The sequence below is a fragment of the Ascaphus truei genome, chromosome 9 (assembly GCF_040206685.1).
Source record: "Ascaphus truei isolate aAscTru1 chromosome 9, aAscTru1.hap1, whole genome shotgun sequence".
Lineage (NCBI taxonomy): Eukaryota > Metazoa > Chordata > Amphibia > Anura > Ascaphidae > Ascaphus > Ascaphus truei.
This window is the reverse complement of record NC_134491.1, coordinates 8,316,215-8,338,017: the sequence shown is the minus strand read 5'-3', so window position 1 is coordinate 8,338,017 and position 21,803 is coordinate 8,316,215. Positions and strand designations below refer to the sequence as shown.

At 47.0% G+C, this 21,803-nt stretch overlaps 1 protein-coding gene across 4 annotated transcripts in view; it reads left to right on the top strand.

Moving 5' to 3' along the window:
- Nucleotides 1-21,803, top strand: part of TTC6 (tetratricopeptide repeat domain 6) — a 230,889-nt gene that overhangs the window by 61,032 nt on the left and 148,054 nt on the right. For all 4 annotated transcript variants that reach the window (XM_075613298.1, XM_075613300.1, XM_075613299.1 and 1 more), the window contains 2 exons: nucleotides 4,965-5,045; nucleotides 11,604-12,007. In XM_075613298.1, the coding sequence (XP_075469413.1) occupies nucleotides 4,965-5,045; nucleotides 11,604-12,007 (485 nt within the window). The remainder of the gene's footprint in view (nucleotides 1-4,964; nucleotides 5,046-11,603; nucleotides 12,008-21,803) is intronic.

The window sequence follows — 21,803 nt, the reverse complement described above, 5'->3', positions numbered from 1 at the left end:
GTCATATTGAGGGGAGGGGGAGAGAGTGCCATATTGAGGGGAGGGGGAGAGTGTGTCATATTGAGGGGAGGGGGAGAGTGTCATATTGAGGGGAGGGGGAGAGAGTCATATTGAGGGGAGGGAGAGAGTGTCATATTGAGGGGAGGGAGAGAGTGTCATATTGAGGGCAGAGAGAGTGTCATATTGAGGGGAGGGGGAGAATGTGTCATATTGAGGGGAGGGGGAGAGCGTGTCATTTAGTGGAGGGGGAGTGTGTCATATTGAGGGGAGGGAGAGAGTGTCATATTGAGGGGAGAGAGAGAGAGTGTCATATTGAGGGGAGGGAGAGAGAGAGAGTCATATTGAGGGGAGGGAGAGTGTCATATTGAGGGGAGGGAGAGAGCGTGTCATATTGAGGGGAGGGAGAGAGAGTGTCATATTGAGGGAAGGGGGAGAGAGTGCCATATTGAGGGGAGGGGAAGAGTGTCATATTGAGGGGAGGGGGAGAGTGTGTCATATTGAGGGGAGGGGGAGAGTGTCATATTGTGGGGAGGGGGAGAGAGTCATATTGAGAGGAGGGGGAGAGTGTGTCATATTGAGGGGAGGGGGAGAGCGTGTCATATTGAGGGGAGGGGGAGAGTGTCATATTGAGGGGAGGGGGAGAGAGTCATATTGAGGGGAGGGAGAGAGAGAGTGTCATATTGAGGGGAGGGAGAGAGAGAGTGTCATATTGAGGGGAGAGAGAGAGTGTCATATTGAGGGGAGAGAGAGTGTGTCATATTGAGGGGAGAGAGAGAGTGTCATATTGAGGAGAGGGAGAGAGTGTCATATTGAGGGGAGGGAGAGAGAGAGAGTGTCATATTGAGGGGAGGGAGAGAGAGTGTCATATTGAGGGGAGGGGGAGAGTGTGTCATATTGAGGGGAGGGGGAGAGTGTGTCATATTGAGGGGAGGGGGAGAGTGTGTCATATTGAGAGGAGGGGGAGAGAGTGTCATATTGAGAGGAGGGGGAGAGAGTGTCATATTGAGGGGAGGGAGAGAGAGAAAGTGTCATATTGAGGGGAGGGAGAGAGCGTGTCATTTAGGGGAGGAGGAGTGTGTCATATTGCGGGGAGGGAGAGTGTCATATTGAGGGGAAGGAGTGAGAGAGTGTCATATTGAGGGGAGGGGGAGAGCGTGTCATTTAGGGGAGGAGGAGTGTGTCATATTGAGGGGAGGGAGAGTGTCATATTGAGGGGAAGGAGAGAGAGAGTGTCATATTGAGGGGAGGGAGAGAGAGTGTCATATTGAGGGGAGGGCGAGAGAGTGTCATATTGAGGGGAGGGGGAGAGAGTGCCATATTGAGGGGAGGGGGAGAGTGTGTCATATTGAGGGGAGGGGGAGAGTGTCATATTGAGGGGAGGGGGAGAGAGTCATATTGAGGGGAGGGAGAGAGTGTCATATTGAGGGGAGGGAGAGAGTGTCATATTGAGGGCAGAGAGAGTGTCATATTGAGGGGAGGGGGAGAATGTGTCATATTGAGGGGAGGGGGAGAGCGTGTCATTTAGTGGAGGGGGAGTGTGTCATATTGAGGGGAGGGAGAGAGTGTCATATTGAGGGGAGAGAGAGAGAGAGTGTCATATTGAGGGGAGAGAGAGAGAGTCATATTGAGGGGAGGGAGAGAGAGTGTCATATTGAGGGAAGGGGGAGAGAGTGCCATATTGAGGGGAGGGGAAGAGTGTCATATTGAGGGGAGGGGGAGAGTGTGTCATATTGAGGGGAGAGTGTCATATTGTGGGGAGGGGGAGAGAGTCATATTGAGAGTAGGGGGAGAGGGTGTGATTTAGGGGAGGGGGAGAGTGTGTCATATTGAGGGGAGGGGGAGAGCGTGTCATATTGAGGGGAGGGGGAGAGTGTCATATTGAGGGGAGGGGGAGAGTGTCATATTGAGGGGAGGGGGAGAGAGTCATATTGAGGGGAGGGAGAGAGAGAGTGTCATATTGAGGGGAGGGAGAGAGAGAGTGTCATATTGAGGGGAGAGAGAGAGTGTCATATTGAGGGGAGAGAGAGTGTGTCATATTGAGGGGAGAGAGAGAGTGTCATATTGAGGAGAGGGAGAGAGTGTCATATTGAGGGGAGGGAGAGAGAGAGAGTGTCATATTGAGGGGAGGGAGAGAGAGTGTCATATTGAGGGGAGGGGGAGAGTGTGTCATATTGAGGGGAGGGGGAGAGCGTGTCATTTAGGGGAGGGGGAGTGTGTCATATTGAGGGGAGGGAGAGAGTGTCATATTGAGGGGAGGGAGAGAGAGTGTCATATTGAGGGGAGGCGGAGAGTGTGTCATATTGAGGGGAGGGGGAGAGAGTGTCATATTGAGGGGGGGGAGAGCGTGTCATTTAGGGGAGGGGGAGTGTGTCATATTGAGGGGAGGGGGAGAGAGTGTCATATTGAGGGGAGGGAGAGAGTGTCATATTGAGGGGAGGGGGAGAGTGTCATATTGAGGGGAGGGGGAGAGAGTGTCATATTGAGGGGAGGAGGAGAGCGTGTCATTTAGGGGAGGGAGAGAGTGTCATATTGAGGGGAGGGAGAGAGAGAGTGTCATATTGAGGGGAGGGAGAGAGAGAGTGTCATATTGAGGGGAGGGAGAGTGTCATATTGAGGGGAGGGAGAGAGAGTGTCATATTGAGGGGAGGGAGAGAGAGTGTCATATTGAGGGGAGGGGGAGAGAGTGCCATATTGAGGGGAGGGGAAGAGTGTCATATTGAGGGGAGGGGGAGAGTGTGTCATATTGAGGGGAGGGGGAGAGTGTCATATTGAGGGGAGGGGGAGAGAGTCATATTGAGAGGAGGGGGAGAGGGTGTGATTTAGGGGAGGGGGAGAGAGTGTTGTATTGAGGGAAGAGAGACATGGGGGGGATGCTGACATGGGAAGCTGACTTGGGGGGGGGGCTGCTGACATGGAATGGGCTGGGGGGATGTGGAGGGGGTATTGTGTTTTTGATGTGGAGGGTGGTATTGTGTGGGTGAAGGGGAGAGATGGGGGTATGAGAGATAGATGGGGAGTATCATAAAGGTTGATAGTGAGGGGTTCTGGGGGAGATGAGGATGATGATGATGGGAGGTGCTGGTGGAGAGATGATGATGATGATTTAACCCGTGCGGCCCAAATTTTTTTTCCTTGGAGCAGTTCGGCCCTTCTCACTTTACGAGTTGGGCAGGCCTGCTGTAAAGCCATCTTCCCTGAACTGTATGTATTGGAGAAGGTTTTCAAATGAATGCAACTGATCTGTTATCCAGCACAGTTAAGCAGCTTCACAGCACATTGAATAGAAACCTTACTTAGACCCCTTTTCAATATGCTTTGCAATAGTCTTCCACTTTCTGGAGAAGAGACATATGTATGTATATCATTTTTTTCTTTTTTAAACACAAATGTTATTACGTTTTTCATCATAATAGGGAGGAGAGAGGGTAGGGTGCAGAAAAAAGTCAGGAATAGGGAAGGGGAAACCAGTGTTGTACAGGGTATCTGTCACAGTAGTGCTGCCTGCAGACCAGACCCGTCTCTGTACTGAGGTGGGACATTAGTAACATGCACCCGCAGCAGAGGAAGCGTGTCCGAAGTGTGGTAGTTTGCGTAGACAGGCCAGAAGACTTAGTATGGTAATAGAGGTACCTGTCGAATCCGAAGAGAGTAGTCGTAGTAGGTGCCGAAGGTCGAGGAGAGGTCCGGATGGTAGAAGGTCAAGCCGAGATCGAGGGATGAGAGAAGCAGCGTAGTGATGAGGATGCCGGGGTCGAGAGCCAGGAGAGGAGTCATAAGCCAAGCCGGGTCAAAACCTAAGAAGCACAAACACAAGCAAGAGGGAATCCACATCAGGTAAGCTGAGGCTATGCAGAGCAATGACTCCAGGGAAGGACTGGGGTAATAAAGGTGGGAGAGCCAATCAGAGAGGTAGGTGGAGCAAAGGTGTGCCGTGGAGCATAAGCTGATAGGTGCGCGCTGTGATCCTGAAGCGGCATCAGCTGGGAAGCAGGGGGGCGTGGGTACGGCTGGAGCGAGTGCTGGGGGTGTGACTGAGCTGCTTGTGCAGTGAATAAATTATGGCCGGTATTACACCGCGCGCGTCCCGGCCAACATGGCGATCGCTTGTGTCAGCGTCGGCTGACATGGAGCCTGGCAGCGGAGGGGATACCGCTGGGAGGAGGAAGGGAGAGCAGGGGCAGTCCCAGGCAGAGGTAAGAAGTGGGTGTGAGAACCCTGCTACCTTACAGTATCAAGTTGAAACGGTGTATGTATACCTTTATTTAAGTAGCACCATCCATATACAGGGCTCTTCACAGTAGGATTGCGGCAAAAAAAGTCTAATCAGTATTAATGAGTATGATGGGTCTGCAGGGGGTACTGTTTGAAGGGTATTTATTTACCAGTTTTATGAACGAGCGTTATCCTAGGCAGTGTCATTTTACTAGGCAACTCCGTAGCATTGAAAAAAATTGTTAAATAGCGATGGCCGAGGAGGGGTTAAAATTGGAGCATAAGTAAATCTGCGTGGTCGAGCACACCTGCTGCTAGGAATATAGATCAAGGTAATTTAAAGAAAAAAACAGCGTGGGTACAAGCATAACCCCTGGACTGTGCTGAATATATAGGAACGAAGAGAGAATGCACAGCACAAGTACAGTACATTGCAAACATGTCCAAAATATATCGTTCAAAAACATTAATCAAACAAATAAAGCAGCGTGACTTACAGATCCCGAACAAAGTAAATAGAAGGGCAGGCACCATGATTGAGACGCCAACGTTTTGGGACAAATAGTCCCTCCCCATTAAACAGATCATTAATTGCTTCTGGTTTCGTTAGGCTCTGTGTGGGAGTGCACCTTTAAATTAGCCAAATGTGTCTTAGAAGTAGCATCTCCAGCCTGGTAATATCAATAGAAGTCTTTCGTTGATCACTCTATTTTTAGTGAGTTGACTAATCCTTTCTTATTTTCTTCCTGTAGGAGAGAATATTATCTCGGAGGTACAATTCTTTGCCAGATATCAGCTCTTCATATGCCGCTCCAACCACCGAATCCGTAAGGGTATGTTTAGGTCTTCCCTTAGTAATAATACATCGTTTTGTAACAGTCAAGCTTTGCATGGCAAGTTATATTGGCGCTGCACTGAAGTCAAAGCATTCACTTGTATAACATCTTCTTTTCCAATACTATTTGATTCAGAAGAAGCATTTCTAAGTTCTGAAAATTTACAAGAGCTGCAATATTCCCATTTATGTTATCAGTATAAAAAGGTAACCTAAAGACAGTTTGCTAAATAATAATATTTTTTCTAAGAATGATACGGTCAAACTACCTATAAATATATGCATTCTCCATAACTTCCAGATGACATACACTCGGTTTACTCGTAAAAAAAACAGTTCCTTCACACTCAGTCATTGATCATTAAAAATAGATTACAAAGTTCAAGAAAGATCAGTAATGAATGTCTTGAAACTGGCTAAATTTTAGCTTCATTTTTCATTGTTTGAAATTTTGCCCAAATGTTGCTAAAAGTGTAGTAAATACAGTATATGAAGGTACAATCAAAGGAGAAGGGCACACTAGACTTATGAAGCATAAAAATAAAATTTTATTCTAATTTAACAACATTTCGGTGTAATTACACCTTCATCACGATGAAGGTGTAATTACACTCAAACGTTGATAAATTACAATAAAAATGTATTTTTATTCTTCATAAGTCTGGTGTTCCCTCCTCCTTCGATTGTATATGTATGCCGACAGCTGTAGCGTCTTTTGGACAGCGCACCCAGCGACAAGGACCAAGTTCAGATGTGCATCTCCATTTCCCTACTTTGCAGTATATAAGGGTCCTCGTGACAAAAACACATTTTCAAACCTTGGCGTTGTAGCACGTTTTGGGGGTGAAAACCCCCTGCAAACATTGTCTGGCTCACAAACATTTGTGACATTTTCACACATCTCTAATCCCTGTTGCTGTATTACTGTAGCTCCTACACACAGATAATCAGATGATTACATAAAGCCCCCTATAATTGCACTCTAGGTAGGTGACATTGTTGGAACAATGTCATCTATAAGGAGGCCACTGAATAGCCTATTCCCTTGATAGGGTAAGTCGCAAAGGTCACACTCAAATGAAAATAAAAAACTTTTAATCAATAATGTTAAAAACGACGAGACACCATAAAAATGCATACACAATGCATAATAAAATCCCCAAATGTGTATAGGCACGAAGGCAGGCAGGGAACTAGCAATGTCCAGAGCCTCAAGATAGGCTGACGCAACGCTGCATAAATCCACACAGTATGTATGTGTGGTTGCGTACCGAAATAATGAAATAATAAATGGCACGCTGCAGTGAGTAATGGAGTGTAAGAGACCCCTCCGTAAGGTAATATACAACCTGATTAGGATCGCTAGGATCGCTAGCGTGTCGGCAGCTGAAGTTCCAGGAAGTAACCGGAACTGATCGTGCCTACTCCCACAAGCCGCGTGGACGTCAGCGTGATGACGTCACGTGTACCCCTATATGAGTGTACAAGCAAGGATTTGGTGGGAGGTTACTAGCCTCAACAATTATGCATTGGCAGGACTGGTCCCAAGAGGGTTAAGGGTATATCTCTCCCCTTCACATCTTATTAATGACACACAATTTATTAAAGAGTGGGAAAGTACTCTCCTTAAATGCTCAAGTGATCTGATCTCTTTACTCATTTCGTATGAGACCAAACGACTTGATGAGATCAATACTGAGATTAATACATTATTGACGAATGTTGATACATGGCGAGAGCACACTGACTTCATAGACTATGAAAAACGTCTAAAAGGTCAGATAGACAAGTTGACCGCCGACATTAAAGCGAGAAAACAACGCAAATTTGCCAGGGACACCACAGATTACGAAACTTACACAATTTTTTCCTACAAAAAGAAACGTGAGAAACAAAGAAAAGATAAAAAAGGGACTGAATCAACTACTGATTGTGAGACATCAGCTAGTGAGGCTGAATCAGATTCAGCACAGAACAGGGAACAAACCCACCAAAGGTTTACCCCTCTCCCCTTACCCTCCATCCCATCCAGACTTTTTTAGGCCTTTCTGGACCAGACTACATCCCCCCAGGATACGAAAGACCAGGAGGGGGGCAGGCACTAAAGTTAAGGGACAGAGCAGTCTGTGGTTACAAGGATCAGGGGATAAGGAGACCGTACAAACGCAGTCGATACCACTGTCACAGGTAATAAACCTTTCGGTCAAATCTCTCACTGCTGAACATATTGGGGTCCTCTCTAGAGGATTGACATTTTGCCCCTCCAATCAGACTGACATTTTTGAGAACATAAAGGACCTTAACCTTTTTGCCCGAAAATTGTCCCTTCACGTTTTCTTTAAACGTAGACAAAGACTTGCAAGCATGAACACACCTTTAGAGAACTTTGACACACGAGACTTTGCCTTTCTTGAAGTATTACAAAAACTTGAACAAGAAAACACTAGAAACCCTGGTGAGGGACCATTCACACGACTGCATAACAAATCAAGATTTACACCATCTTTACAAACATGTACAAACGTGGATGTCTTTACTCAGTTAGTAGCCAATGATTTCATGAACATGACAAACAATTCTAAAAAATTCAACCTAAACTATAAGGAGTACCAAGCCCTCAAAGATCTTGAGAATGATGATACCATCACAATAAAACCATCAGACAAAGGTGGAAATGTGGTAATCTTGGATACCTCCTCTTACGTCAAGGAATGTATCAGGCTACTCTCTGATAAACACTGTTATAAAGTACTTCAATCAGACCCAACTGACACTTTCTTTACTGAATTATCAGCAATTCTTAAATCTGGCTTGGAAAATAAGGTGAACACAAAATCAGAATCTGAATTTGTTTACATTAAACATCCTCCACTGGCCACGTTTTACCACCTTCCAAAGGTACACAAAGGCTCCCACCCTCCACCAGGCAGACCCATAGTGTCTGATGTTGGAAATCTTACCTCCAACGCGAGTATCTATCTTGATACCTTCCTACGCCCCTTTGTGGAATCCCTTCCGTCACATCTTAGGGATACTAAGGCAGCTTTGCTGTGACTGGAGGACGTCACTGTAGACAAGGACACCCTACTAGTAGGGATTGATGTAGAGAGTCTGTACACAAGCATACCTCATTCATCTGGACTTAAAGCTGTGGAACATTTCTCCGGGCTAGAGACACCCATGCACGGGCACATAATGATTTTGTTATGCAGCTGTTGAACTTTGTCTTGACCAGGAATTTCTTTCTGTTTAACTCAAAGATTTACCACCAAATTCAAGGTACCGCCATGGGCACCGCGTGTGCTCCCACCTATGCCAATCTCTACCTGGGCTGGTGGGAGGAAACCGTGGTGTTCATGGAGGACAACTCTATGTATACAGATCACATAGATCTCTGGTCACGGTACATTGATGACGTGCTGGTACTGTGGAACGGCACGGAGAAACTCCTGGTCGAGTTCATGGATAAACTGAACCATAACACGCATAATTTAAAACTCACTTGCGACATACAAAAGGTTAGTATTAATTTTTTGGATATTAACATCTCGAAACAACAAGATGGTCGACTAGAGACAACCATTTACTGTAAACCTACGGCAACAAATAGTCTCTTAAAAGCAGACAGTCACCATCCAAAATCACTCATTAATAATATCCCTACAGGACAATTTTTACGCCTTAAACGCAACTGCTCCATTTTGAGTGAGTTTAAGATTCAGTCCAAAGACCTCATGAAGCGATTTGTGGACAGAGGGTATTCCAAAACAATAGTGAAAAAAGCTTATCATAGATCACTAAACACACCCAGACCCAGCCTACTGACTCACCGTATTAGGCTAACTGACAACAGATCACAAACCATACGCTTCATTGGCACTTACTGCAACCAATGGCAGCTCATACGCCAAATCCTAACCAAACATTGGCACATCTTCAAGATGAGGATTTGGCCAATATACTACAAACAACACCCAATATGACAAGCCGTAGAGCGCGTAATCTTCGTGATCGCCTGGTCAGAAGTCATTTTCAAACTAGACCTTCACGCACATGGCTGGGTAACAAACCCAATGGGACATACACTTGCGGACGTTGCAAGGTCTGTCCATCTATCAGAGTCACCAAAACATTTATGGATTCAACGTTACATCAAACCTACACCATCAAAGACTTCATAAATTGTCTTACCACAGGAGTTGTATATCTCATCCAATGCTCCTGTGGCAAACAATACGTGGGTGAAACTCACAGGGCATTTAAGGTGCGCATTTTAGAACACCTTGGTTCCATTAGGAACAAACTTGACACACCTGTTGCCAGGAACATAAATGAGGAACATCAGGGAGATTCTTCCAATCTTGGTTTATTGGTATAGCTCATGTACCCTGGGGACCACACAAGGGCAACTGGGACATGAAGCTACGCCAATGTGAATGTGAATGCCGATGGATACATGCAATGAAGACACTGGCACCACATGGCCTCAATGAAGGTTTTATCTTTTCCTCGTTTTTGTAAATGGGGTTAGAGGGATCCAGGTATATAGGATTTATTAACATCAGCTTAGTAGGAGCCATTTTGACTTTTTAGGCGGCTTCGCCTAGAGTAGCTCAATCCTACATTAAACATACATATATCTGCTTTTGTGCCCTTTTGCCTTCATTTGCCCTTTGGCTTTCTTTGCCTTTTGCCAAGTGTCTACCACACTGAGACTATCCATATGTGCCTGACCTGATGTACTAAATGGGGTTAGAGGGATCCAGGTATATAGGATTTATTAACATCAGCCTAGTAGGAGCCGTTTTGACGTTTTAGGCGGCTTCGCCTAGAGTAGTTCAATCCTACACTTAACATACATATATCTGCTTCTGTACCTTTTTGCCTTCATTTGCCCTTTGGCTTTCTCTGCCTTTTTGCCAAGTGTCTACTACACTGAGGCTATTCATATGTGTCTGACCTGATGTACTTCATTGGTCTGTAGAATTACATCAATGCTATTTCGAAACTGACTTATTGCTACATGTTAGTTGCTAATGTGCGCATGCTTCCTATAGATACACTGTGGTTATCACTTGTATGTCCTTCCCCTTTCTACCCCATCCGTCCCCTCCTTCCCATTGATTCCTTTACTGTTACGTCAGGGCTTATGTGTTCCCTATGATACGAGTATATGATTTTCTCGCATCCGTTGCCCGCCCCTCCTCTTTAGGGAGGTGTATATAAGGTCTAACCATACCATGTCTGTTACTCCTCCCCCTTGAGAAAGCGCGCTGTGACGCGCGAAACGTACGTCAAGAAAGGGGTACGCGTGACGTCATCACGCTGACGTCCACGCGGCTTGTGGGAGTAGGCACGATCAGTTCCGGTTACTTCCTGGAACTTCAGCTGCCGACACGCTAGCGATCCTAGCGATCCTAATCAGGTTGTATATTACCTTACGGAGGGGTCTCTTACACTCCATTACTCACTGCAGCGTGCCATTTATTATTTAATTATTTCGGTACGCAACCACACATACATACTGTGTGGATTTATGCAGCGTTGCGTCAGCCTATCTTGAGGCTCTGGACATTGCTAGTTCCCTGCCTGCCTTCGTGCCTATACACATTTGGGGATTTTATTATGCATTGTGTATGCATTTTTATGGTGTCTCGTCGTTTTTAACATTATTGATTAAAAGTTTTTTATTTTCATTTGAGTGTGACCTTTGCGGCTTACCCTATCAAGGGAATAGGCTATTCAGTGGCCTCCTTATAGATGACATTGTTCCAACAATGTCACCTACCTAGAGTGCAATTATAGGGGGCTTTATGTAATAATCTGATTATCTGTGTGTTGTTGCCTTGCGTTCTCCCAAGCACCAGGTAGTTTACACCTAACTCTTTATGTGTTTGTATGGTGAAGCGACGTGCCCCCTGTGTATCTTACTGTAGCTCCTGTAAGAAGAATCATGTTTGTGTAAGTGGAATTCCAGCTCTCATAGAATGTATAGGGTCATTAGTCAAGATTACAGTAATACAGCAAATGCTAGACTATTTTTCTCCCCCATGTTTACCTTTTACCATGTGTGTGTTTCACGTGTATCTTGACATGAACCCATTTTTTCTTGTCTTGCATTCACTTAAAATTTAGCAGGGTTATGTCCTAAGATAAATAATTTAGTGCATAATTGTTATAAGATATGCAAGAAACTTTCCCTCACTCCGCCTTTTGTTCTATTGAACTGCTACGTAAATTCTTTAATGCATAAGTATAGTAAAATAATTCTACACATGACATCTAATGACTGCTTCTATGCCTGTGTTCTGTGCATAGTAATTTCTGGTAGTTCAATTTAGTATTTTATACTACTAATACTGCGGCTTTTATACTATTTCTGTAAAATACTGCACATATGGTTGGTGCTTTATTGCAAATTAGCATCTGTGCAAATATTTGCAAAAAAAACGATGTTTTGCATATCCTAATGTCCATATCTTGCATCTTAAAAGATGGGGAAAATCAGTAAGAAAAAGTTATTCGTTAGTCATTCTGGTCATGCATTGTTTTCCAGAATTCAATTTCAGGATCTGCTCCAAACATATCTGACCACAGGGATACAAATTTTCATCTGTCAGCTGACTTCCAGACAAGTATGAAAGAGCTTGAAATGTGGAAGGAGCAGTCTTCCAAGCCGCCTGCTCCCCCAGATGTTAGCCCGACCTTCCACCCTGAGCCAATTGATAGCCAAGTTGCTGATCATCTACTAACCCTGCCAGAAAGCTCCACGAGGACAACACTGACTACTGAGAAACACAACATTCTCTCATCACACTCCGGGGCTGACACAAAAGTGGTCATGAAATTTGTCAGTCGACGTAAGAAGATGAAACCAAAGAAAAGGATCAAGTCACTGGATCCACGGAAGCTGCAAAAGGTCCTTGAGGAACTAAACCAGCCACCACAGGCTCTAGAAAGGTTTGATATTGCAGGCAATGTCATCTTTGCTGCCTAAAGCACAATGTGAAATCTCATACTCTCGCAGACTTCCTTCACTACAAACTTATGCTATCCTGTTTCAACTGTGCCCTCTCTCAAACTAAACAAACCTACTTTTCTTCACTAATCAACAAGCACAAGTCTAATCCACGCCGACTCTTCTCTCTCTTTGACTCCTTACTCAGACCACCCTCTGCTGCCTGTTCTTCCTCCATCTCACCTCCAGGACTTTGCCCACTATTTCAAGGAAAAGGTGGAATCCCTACGTCAGTCCATCCCCTCTGTATCCTCCTCCCATCCTACACCTCTTCCTAACTCTCCTCCTGCATTCCTTGACTCTTTATCCGCTGTCACAGAGGAGGATATATCGTTGCTGATCTCCTTTTCTCCCTTTACCACCTGCCCTGTTGACCCTACTTCCTCCCATCTCCGAAAACCTCATGCTCCTACTATAATCCCTACGCTCACACATATTTTTAACTCCTCCCTCTACTCTGGTACCTTTCCCTCTTCATTCAAACATGCAACAGTTATACCATTGCTCAAAACCAGCAAGCTTGACCCTACCTGTCTTTCTAACTATCGACCTGTGTCCCTCCTGCCTTTTGCCTCTAAACTCCTTGAACATCTTGTATTCTCTCGCTTGCTCCATTTTCTCAACACCTATTCTCTCCTAGACCCTCTAAAATCTGGCTTCTGCACTGCTCACTCCACTGAAACAGCCCTCACTAAAATAACTAATGACCTCCATGCTGCCAAAGACAGAGGTCATTACACTCAGCTCATATTACTCAACCTCTCTGCAACATTTGATACTGTGGACCACCCTCTTTTCCTTCACATTTTCCAAACTCTTAGCATTCGTAACAAAGCTCTATCCTGGATCTCCTTTTACGTCTCTCATCTGTGACGCTTGCGCTCACCACAAACAAGGCGGGACCCCGGTACTGAGGTGAAAAGTATGAAACTGCACACCCACAGCAATGGTGGCATGCCTGGAGAGTGGGTTGTCAGCGTAGCCGGGTCTGGATTGGAGAGATCGGGTTAGTTCAGATACTTGACGGAGTCCGGGGGCGGAGCCAGTGGGATGGTCGGAGTCCGTTGTGCCGCGGTCGGGGGTTGGAGCCAGGAGATTGGTAGAGTGTCCGCACACCGTGATCATGGATGGAAAGGTGCGGGTAGTCAGAGGCAAGCCGGGGTCGTTATCCAGAGCAGGTCCAATAGTCAAGCCAGGGTCTTTATCCAGAGGGGGTACTATAATCAAGCTGGGTCGGTACACAAGAAAGCAACAGAGAGACAGCAACAAGGCACAAGGCAAGGCACAGCAAACGCAGGAACACAAGGCTTCACAGGTTTATGCTCAGGAACCAATGAGGCTGGGGGCGGAGTGGAGGCGCGGCCTCTGTGGATTCCGGGATAAGCTGCAGGAGACAAGTGGGTATAGAGATACTTGACACGCAGCTGGGGAGTGGCGCACGATGTCACCTGCGCGCTGTGCGCTGCGCGCTGCGCGCGAGGGATGCCCGGCACGTCCAGGGGGCGGAGCTATTCTCCGTGGTACGCCATGAAGAGCTGCGAGTGCCCGCCCGCTCTAAACAGAGCGGGGGTGCGCAGATGGCTAGAGACTGGAGCGGAAGGGGCAGCAGGGACAGGTAAGGAGGGAACACGTCCCAGGGGACGTGTGTAACGCTTGCGCGAGCCCACAAACTAGACCTTACCCCAGTACTGAGGTGGGAAGGACAGTGCCGCACACCCACAGCAGCGGGGGCGTGCCTAGAACGCGGATTGTCAATGTAACAGGGTCTGGGTTGGAGAGAGAGGGTTAATCCAATATACTTGCCGGGGTCCTGGGTTATAGAGAGCTGCATAGTCAAAGTCCGTAAGCCAATGGTCTGAAGTGGAGAGAAAAGCGTAGTGGTGGTCCGTGAGCCAGGGTCGAGGTGAGGAGAGCTAGACATAGTAGAAGGCAAGCCGGGTTGGTACAAAAAGGGTAAAACTGCAAGGATTCAGGAAACGAGACAGGACAAGGTAAAAACACAACGAAGGATCCGCACAAGGCTTCAAAGGTTATGCTCAGCAATGCATCTGAGCACTAGCAGGGTATTTATGAGGCAGGAAGCCAATGGCACAGGACGCGGAGCGGAGGCACGGCCCCAGCAGAGGCTGGGATAGGTGCAGGAGAACAAGGGGCTCGTTAAGGCTTGACGCGCAGCTGGAGATCGTTGCGCGACGTCACGCGTGTGCGCCGCGCGCGGAGGAGGCTCGTTCGAGGGGGCGGAGCCACGCTCCGTAGCGAAGCATAAGAATCGCGGATGCGCGTGCGCTCTGTAATGAGAGCGCGGGTGCGGGCACCAGAGGAGAGGGGAGCGGAGGCAGCGGCAGCTGCAGTACTGTTGGTAAGAGAGGAGGGAACACACCGCAAGAGACGTGTTCCCCGATTCCTCACAGTACCCCCCCCCCTTGAGGATCGAACTCCGGACGATCCAAGTACGGCTTGTCTGGGTACCTGGTGTGGAACAGTCTGAGTAAGCCAGGATCGGGGATCTGATCGTGTGATACCCAGGAACGTTCTTCAGGGTCGAAGCCCTTCCAATGCACAAGAAACTGTAAATTTCCTCTGGAGTACCTGGAGTTAATGATCGACTGGACTTCGAATTCTTCCTGACCTTGGACTATGACTGGAGGCGGTCTAGGAATAGTGTCAGGGAATCTGGAACTTTGATTAACAGGTTTCAGGAGGGAAACATGAAATACCGGCGGTATTCTCATAGAAGGAGGTAATTCCATGCGATACGCCACAGGATTGACTTGCTCGAGGACCTTGAAGGGTCCCAGGAACCTAGGAGCCAATTTTAAGGTAGGAGTTTTTAACTTGATATTCCTCGAAGAGAGCCATACCTTGTCTCCTAGTTTTAGTCTGGGTGCCACTAGGTGATGTCGATCTGCCTGAGTTTTCTGTCTCTGAACAGATTCCTGGAGGGTCCTCTGAATTCTTCTCCATGACACTTGGAGGGAGTTGACTCTGCATTTGCAGCCAGGACCCCAGAGAGCTTGGAAGAGATGGGAAGAGAAGTAGGGTGATACCGGTAATTAATAAAGAAGGGCGACTCTTGGGTGGACTCGTTTCTGAGGGAGTTGTGTGCAAATTCAGCCCATGGTAATAGATCGGACCAATTATCCTGTGTATCGGAAACGAAACATCTTAAATATTGCTCTAAGGAATGGTTTACTCTCTCTGTCTGACAACTGGTTTGTGGGTGGTACCTGGAAGAAAAAAGAAGAGAGATATTGAGCCTTTGAGAAAAAGCTCGCCAGAACTTTGACACGAACTGTGATCAGCGATTGGAGACAGGAACCCCATGTACACGAAAAATCTCTTTGATGTAGACGTCTGCTAGAGTGACAGAATTAGGAAGACCTTTGATAAAGTGGGCTTGTTTGGAAAATCTGTCCACGATGACCAGGGTGGTATTCATACCATTGGAAATTGGCAGCTCTACAATAAAATCCATTGAAAGATGGGTCCAAGGACGCTCAGGAATAGGCAGTCGACGTAGCAGACCAGATGGCTTATTACGGGCGGACTTGTTTCGGGCACAGACAGAACAGGACGAGACAAATTCTTTTATATCATGCAGCATCTCGGTGCGTCCAAAAGGTGCGTCTAATTAAATCTGAAGTTCTTCTGATCCCAGGATGACCGGCCGACTTTGAGGCGTGACCCCATTCGAGGGTCTGTCGACGAAAGTTCGGTGCGGCGAATAAGCAACCTTCGGGTACTTCTAGTCCATCGGGAATACGGGTCTGAGACTCCAAGATTTTATCCAGGATATCAAAGGAATTGGCAGCAATAATAAATTTTGAAGGAAGAATTGGTTCTGGAACATCTTCGGTCCGGTCTTCAGAAATAAATTGATGAGGTAAGGCATCGGCCTTCAAATTCTTAGTATCAGGAATGTAAGAAATTACATAATTAAATCTTGAGAAAAAGAGAGCCCAGCGAGCTTGACGAGAACCAAGGCGTCGAGCGCCTTCAATATACAATACATTTTTGTGGTCGGTAAGGATTAAAATAGGATTCTCGGTACCTTCGAGGAGGTGTCTCCATTCTTGGAATGCGAGCTTGATAGCGAAAAGTTCTCTATTGCCAACGTCGTAGTTAATCTCTGCGGAAGAAAACTTCTTGGAGAAGAAGCCACATGGATGCAAGCTGTCCTGTGGAGAGCGTCTCTGCGAGAGTACTGCTCCGGCTCCGATGTCTGAGGCGTCAACCTCCAGAGAGAAAGGAAGAGTAGGATCAGGGTGATGCAGAATGGGATCGGAAGTAAATGCTCTTTTTTAGAGATTCGAAGGCCAGTCAGGCCTCAGGGGACAAGGAGGAAGGATCTCCGTCTTTCTTGGTAAGGGCGGTAATAGGTGCAACCAAGGTAGAAAAGTTATAGATACATTTGCGATAATAATTGGCGAAGCCAAGGAACCGCTGAATGGCTTTAAGAGAAGTGGGCTGGGGCCAATCTAACACTGCCTTAAGTATCTCAGGATCCATAGCGAATCCTTTTTCAGAAATTATATAGGCTAAGAAGGAGGTAGAGGTTTGGTGAAACATACATTTTTCCATCTTGGCATAAAAATGATTCTCACGGAGATAGGAGAAGACAAGCTTGGTATGCTGGATGTGCTCGGACAAGGATTTTGAAAAAATGAGAATATCGTCAAGGTACACGATGACAAAGGAATTCAGGACATCACGGAAAATCTCGTTTACAAATTCTTGAAACACCGCTGGTGCGTTACAAAGGGCATCACTAAATATTCGTAATGGCCGTATTAAAGGCCGTCTTCCACTCATCTCCCTCTCTTATACGTATGAGATTGTATGCACCGCGGAGGTCGAGTTTAGAGAAAATAGTGGACCCTTGCAAACGGTCAAATAATTCAGAAATGAGAGGTAAGGGGTTGCGATTTTCAAGGTGATGTTGTTAAGGCCTCTGTAATCTATGCAGGGGCGGAGAGAACCACCCTTCTTCTTAACAAAGAAGAAACCTGCCCCGGCAGGAGAAGTAGAACTTCTTATAAAGCCTTTTTTTTAAGTTTTCCTGAATGTACTCAGACATGGCTTTAGACTCAGGGACAGATAAAAGGTAGGATCTGCCTTTGGGGAGAACGGCACAAGGGACAAGGTTAATGGGGCAGTCAAAGGGGCGATGAGGGGGAAGAATCTCGGACCGGACTTTATCAAAAACATCAAAGAAATCAGCATAAACATCAGGGAGAGGACCTTTGAGAAAATCAGCAGTCTCTAAACCAGCAAGGTAGAGAGGAACGGGAGCACAGGGAAATTTTGTAGATGAAGTCCATTATATTGGTTGTTTGTCCGTCCAATCTATCAGAGGGTTGTGTAATTGTAGCCAAGGAAGGCCCAGGATTACCTGTACAGATGGGGAATGAATAACATCCAGAGATATTTCCTCCTTATGACCATCTTTCGTAGAGAGAGTGAGCGTTGAGGTCTCTAAGGAGATAAAGGTGGGCTGGAGCGAACGACCATCAATTGCCTCGAGTCCGATGGGGACCGATTTCCTTACCAAAGGAATTTTGTGTTTGGTTGCGAATTCTTGATACACGAAATTTCCCCCAGACCCTGAGTCGATAAATGTGAAAGCAGCAACATGGAAGTCCGTACCCTCAAGAACAATAGGCAACAGTATTCTTTTCGGCAGTTCTTTCTTAGGAGAGGGGAGAGAAGAAATGGTACCCAAAGAGATCCCCTTAAACCTCATTGGGCGTTGGCGTTTCCCGGATGAGTCGGGCAACGATGGGCCATTTTTCCAGGCAAGCCACAGTAGATACACAGTCCCTCATTTCTCCGGCGCTGTTTCTCCGCAAAGGACAGCTGATGGCTGCTTAACTGCATGGGTTCCGAAGGTTCTGGAACAGGAACATAGGAAGAAGAGAGAGCAGGAAAGGAAGACATAGGCGGTGAGGAGCGTGTACGATGGAGTTCATTACGTCTCTCCTGGAGGCGTAGATCCACCCTTACACATGCAGAAATTAGATCCTCGAGGTTGGTAGGTCTTTCACGGGCGGCCAATTCATCCTTCAAAGAACCGAAAAGACCCTGCCAAAAAGCTGCGGTTAAGGCCTCGTTGTTCCAATCTGTCTCCGCCGCAATGGTCCAAAATTCAAGAGCATATCTTGCCACAGTTCTGTGACCCTGAGTGATATGAAAAAGAGATGAATAAGCAGTGACCTTACGGCCTTGGGTGTCAAAAACCTGTTGAAATTCTTTCTTGAAATTCTATCAAAGTTATGAGTAAGATCAGATCTCAGCTCCCAGATGGGAGAAGTCCATGCCAAAGCATCACCTGTCAGCAAAGCAATAATGTAGGCAACTTTCGATCTGTCTGAAGAAAAGTGAGACAGGGTTAATTCAAACTGCATATCGCATTGATTAAGAAAACCTCTGCATCCTAGAGGTTCACCTGCATATCTGTTAGGAGTAGGAATCCGTGGGTCCAGGGGTATAGTTCCATCTGAAGAAGAAGCAGTTAAGGTTGCTGGCCTGATTAATTCTGGACTGAGACTGTAGAAGTGTTAAAAATATTATATTGAGCGCGCTGTCCCTCCAAACGACTGCCCCCTCGGATATCCGGTTCCACCCCGCAGCTCCTAGTCTCCCGTGATCAGCGGGGCACACTCAGCAAACAGAAAAACAAAAATAGGAGCGCATGAAAAAGACTGTAGAAGTGTGACATTGCCTAACTTCTGGGTTAACTCAGAGACGTGTTTGTCCAGATATTGGAAATGCTCAGAGATTGCGGCCAAGGCTTGGCCCACCTCAGGGGGTTCTATGTTTGTTGGGCTGAGCACACAGTAATGCTTGCGCGAGCCCACAAACTAGACCTGACCCTGGTACTGAGGTGGGAAGGAAAGTGCCACACACCCACAGCAGCGGGGGCGTGCCTAGAAGGCGGATTGTCAACGTAGCAGGGTCTGGGTTGGAGAGAGATGGTTAATCCAATATACTTGCCGGGGTCCTGGGTTATAGAGAGCAGCGTAGTCAAAGTCCGTAAGCCAATGGTCTGGAGTGGAGAGAAAAGTGTAGTGGTGGTCCATGAGCCATGGTCGAGGAGAGGTGGACTCCTTGGTGAAGCCAGTTTCCTGAAGTTTGTGGTTCAATACTATATCAACACCGCTGATCGATGAGGAGTCTGTTCCTTCATCCGGGCATTCAGCAGATGCATTTCCACCAATCAGAGCTTCATCAATTCCACCTTCTGTTCTGGTGACCACCTTGCGTTCAACTTCAAAGCAAAGCCCATTGCAGCTTTCTATGATTTTGTAGATGTCAGAGAACATTTCATCTTCTGCTGGCCGGGTTGGTACACGAAGGGTCAAACAAGCAAGCCGGGTTGGTACACGAAGGGTCAAACTGCAAGGATTCAGGAAACGAGACAGGACAAGGCAAAACACAATGAAGGATCCGCACAAGGCTACAAAGGTTATGCTCAGCAATGAATCTGAGCACTAGCAGGGTATTTATGATGCAGGAAGCCAATGGCACAGGAGGCGGAGCGGAGGCGCAGCCCCAGCGGAGGCTGGGATAAGTGCAGGAGAACAAGGGCCTCGTTAAGGCTTGACGCACAGCTAGAGATCGTTGCGCGACGTCACACGTGTGCGCCGCGCGCAGAGGAGGCGCGGTGCGCCTGAGGGGGCGGAGCCAGGCTCCGTAGCAAAGCATAAGAAGCTCGGGTGCGTGCGCACTCTGTAACGAGAGCGGGGTGCGCGCACCAGAGGAGAGGGGAGTGGAGGCAGCAGCAGCTGCCGTGTTGTTGGTAAGAGAGGAGGGCACACGCCGCAAGAGACGTGTTCCCCGATTCTTTACAGTACCCCCACCTTGAGGAGCGGCCTCAGGATGACTCCCAAATGGCTTCTGCGGGAACCTGGCATGGAACCGTTTCAATAAAGCGGGAGCGTGCACCTGATGGTGGGGAATCCAGGACCTTTCCTCTGGACCGAATCCTCTCCAATGCACAAGATATTGGAGTGATCCCCTGGACCATCTTGAGTCGATTATGGATTGGACCTGAAATTCTTCTTGGCCTTGTACCATCACTGGTGGTGGCCTGGGAGAACGATCATGAAACTGAGAACTCTTGAAGACAGGCTTTAGAAGTGAGACATGAAATACTGCTGAAATTTTCAAGGCCTGAGGAAGTTCCAAACGGTAGGCCACAGGATTGACCCTTTCCAGAACCGTGATGAGGCCTAAGAATCTTGGGGCCAGCTTCAGCGTAGGGGTCTTCAGTCTGATGTTTCTGGAAGACAGCCACACCTTGTCTCCTGGCCTGAATTTAGGTACCTCACGGCGATGGCGGTCAGTCTGTGACTTTTCCCTGAGTACCGCTTCTTGGAGAGTACTCTGAATCTTCATCCAGGAATTGTGTAAAGAGTTCATTCTGGAATCTGATGCTGGGACACCGGATGTATAGAAGAAATAGGAAAACATGAACTCGTAATTAACAAAAAAGGGCGACTCTTGGGTGGACTCGTTTCTCAAGGAATTATGGGTGAACTCAGCCCAAGGGACCAGGTCTACCCAGTTGTCCTGTGCATCTGAGATGAAACACCTGAGGTACTGCTCCAATGATTAATTTGTCCTCTTGGTCTGCCCACTGGTCTGTGGGTGGTAGCCTGATGAGAAGAGTAATATCCAACCTCTGAGCAAAGGCCTGCCAAAATTTGGACACGAATTGGGATCCACGATCGGACACTATAGAAAGAGGGAATCCATGGATGCGAAAAATCTCCTTAATAAAGATGTCTGCCAGGGTGGCAGAATTGGGAAGACCCTTGTGGGGTATGAAATGCGATTGTTTTGAAAAACGATCTACAATAACGAGTATCGTGTCATGCCGCTAGAAACAGGGAGCTTGACAAAGTCCATTGAAAGATGGGTCCATGGGCAATCAGGGACAGGCAAGGGACGAAGAAGACCTGAGGGCTTGTTACGAGAGGATTTATTGCAGGCACAGACGGAGCAGGATCTGATGAATTCATCGACATCCTTGGGTAAGATATAAGAAATTATGTAATTAAATCTTGGGAAAAAAAGAGCCCAGCGAGCTTGGCGTGAACCGAAGTGACGAGCCCCCTCAATATATAATACATTTTTATGATCGTTGAGGATCGAAATTGGGTTTTCGGTACCCTCCAATGGATGTCTCCACTCCTGAAGCGCCATTTTAATAGCAAAAGTTTGCGGTTACCCACATCGTAGTTTTGTTCTGCGGGCGAAAAACTTATTGGAAAAGAATCCACAAGGGTGTAGTCTGTCCTGGGGGCTTTGCCCCTGAGAAAGAATGGCCCCAGCACCTATGTCTGATGCATCAACCTCCAGGGTAAAGGGAAGTTTGGGGTCAGGATGGCGTAGAATGGGGGCCGAGACGAATGCATTCTTGAGAGCGTCGAAGGCCTGAAGTGCTTCAGGGGACCAGGCAGAAGTATTTGCCCCTTTCTTTGTAAGAGCTGTGATAGGAGCCACGGTAGAAGAGAATTTACGAATAAATTTGCGATAATAATTCGCGAAGCCCAAGAATAGCTGAATCGCTTTGAGTGAAGTCGGTTGTGGCCAGTCCAAAACTGCCTTGAGTTTATCGGGGTCCATAGAGAAACCGGTTTCAGAAATAATATATCCTAGGAAGGAAGTGGATGTTTGGTGAAACATGTATTTCTCCATCTTGGCGTAGAGATGGTTCTTGCGGAGACGAGAGAG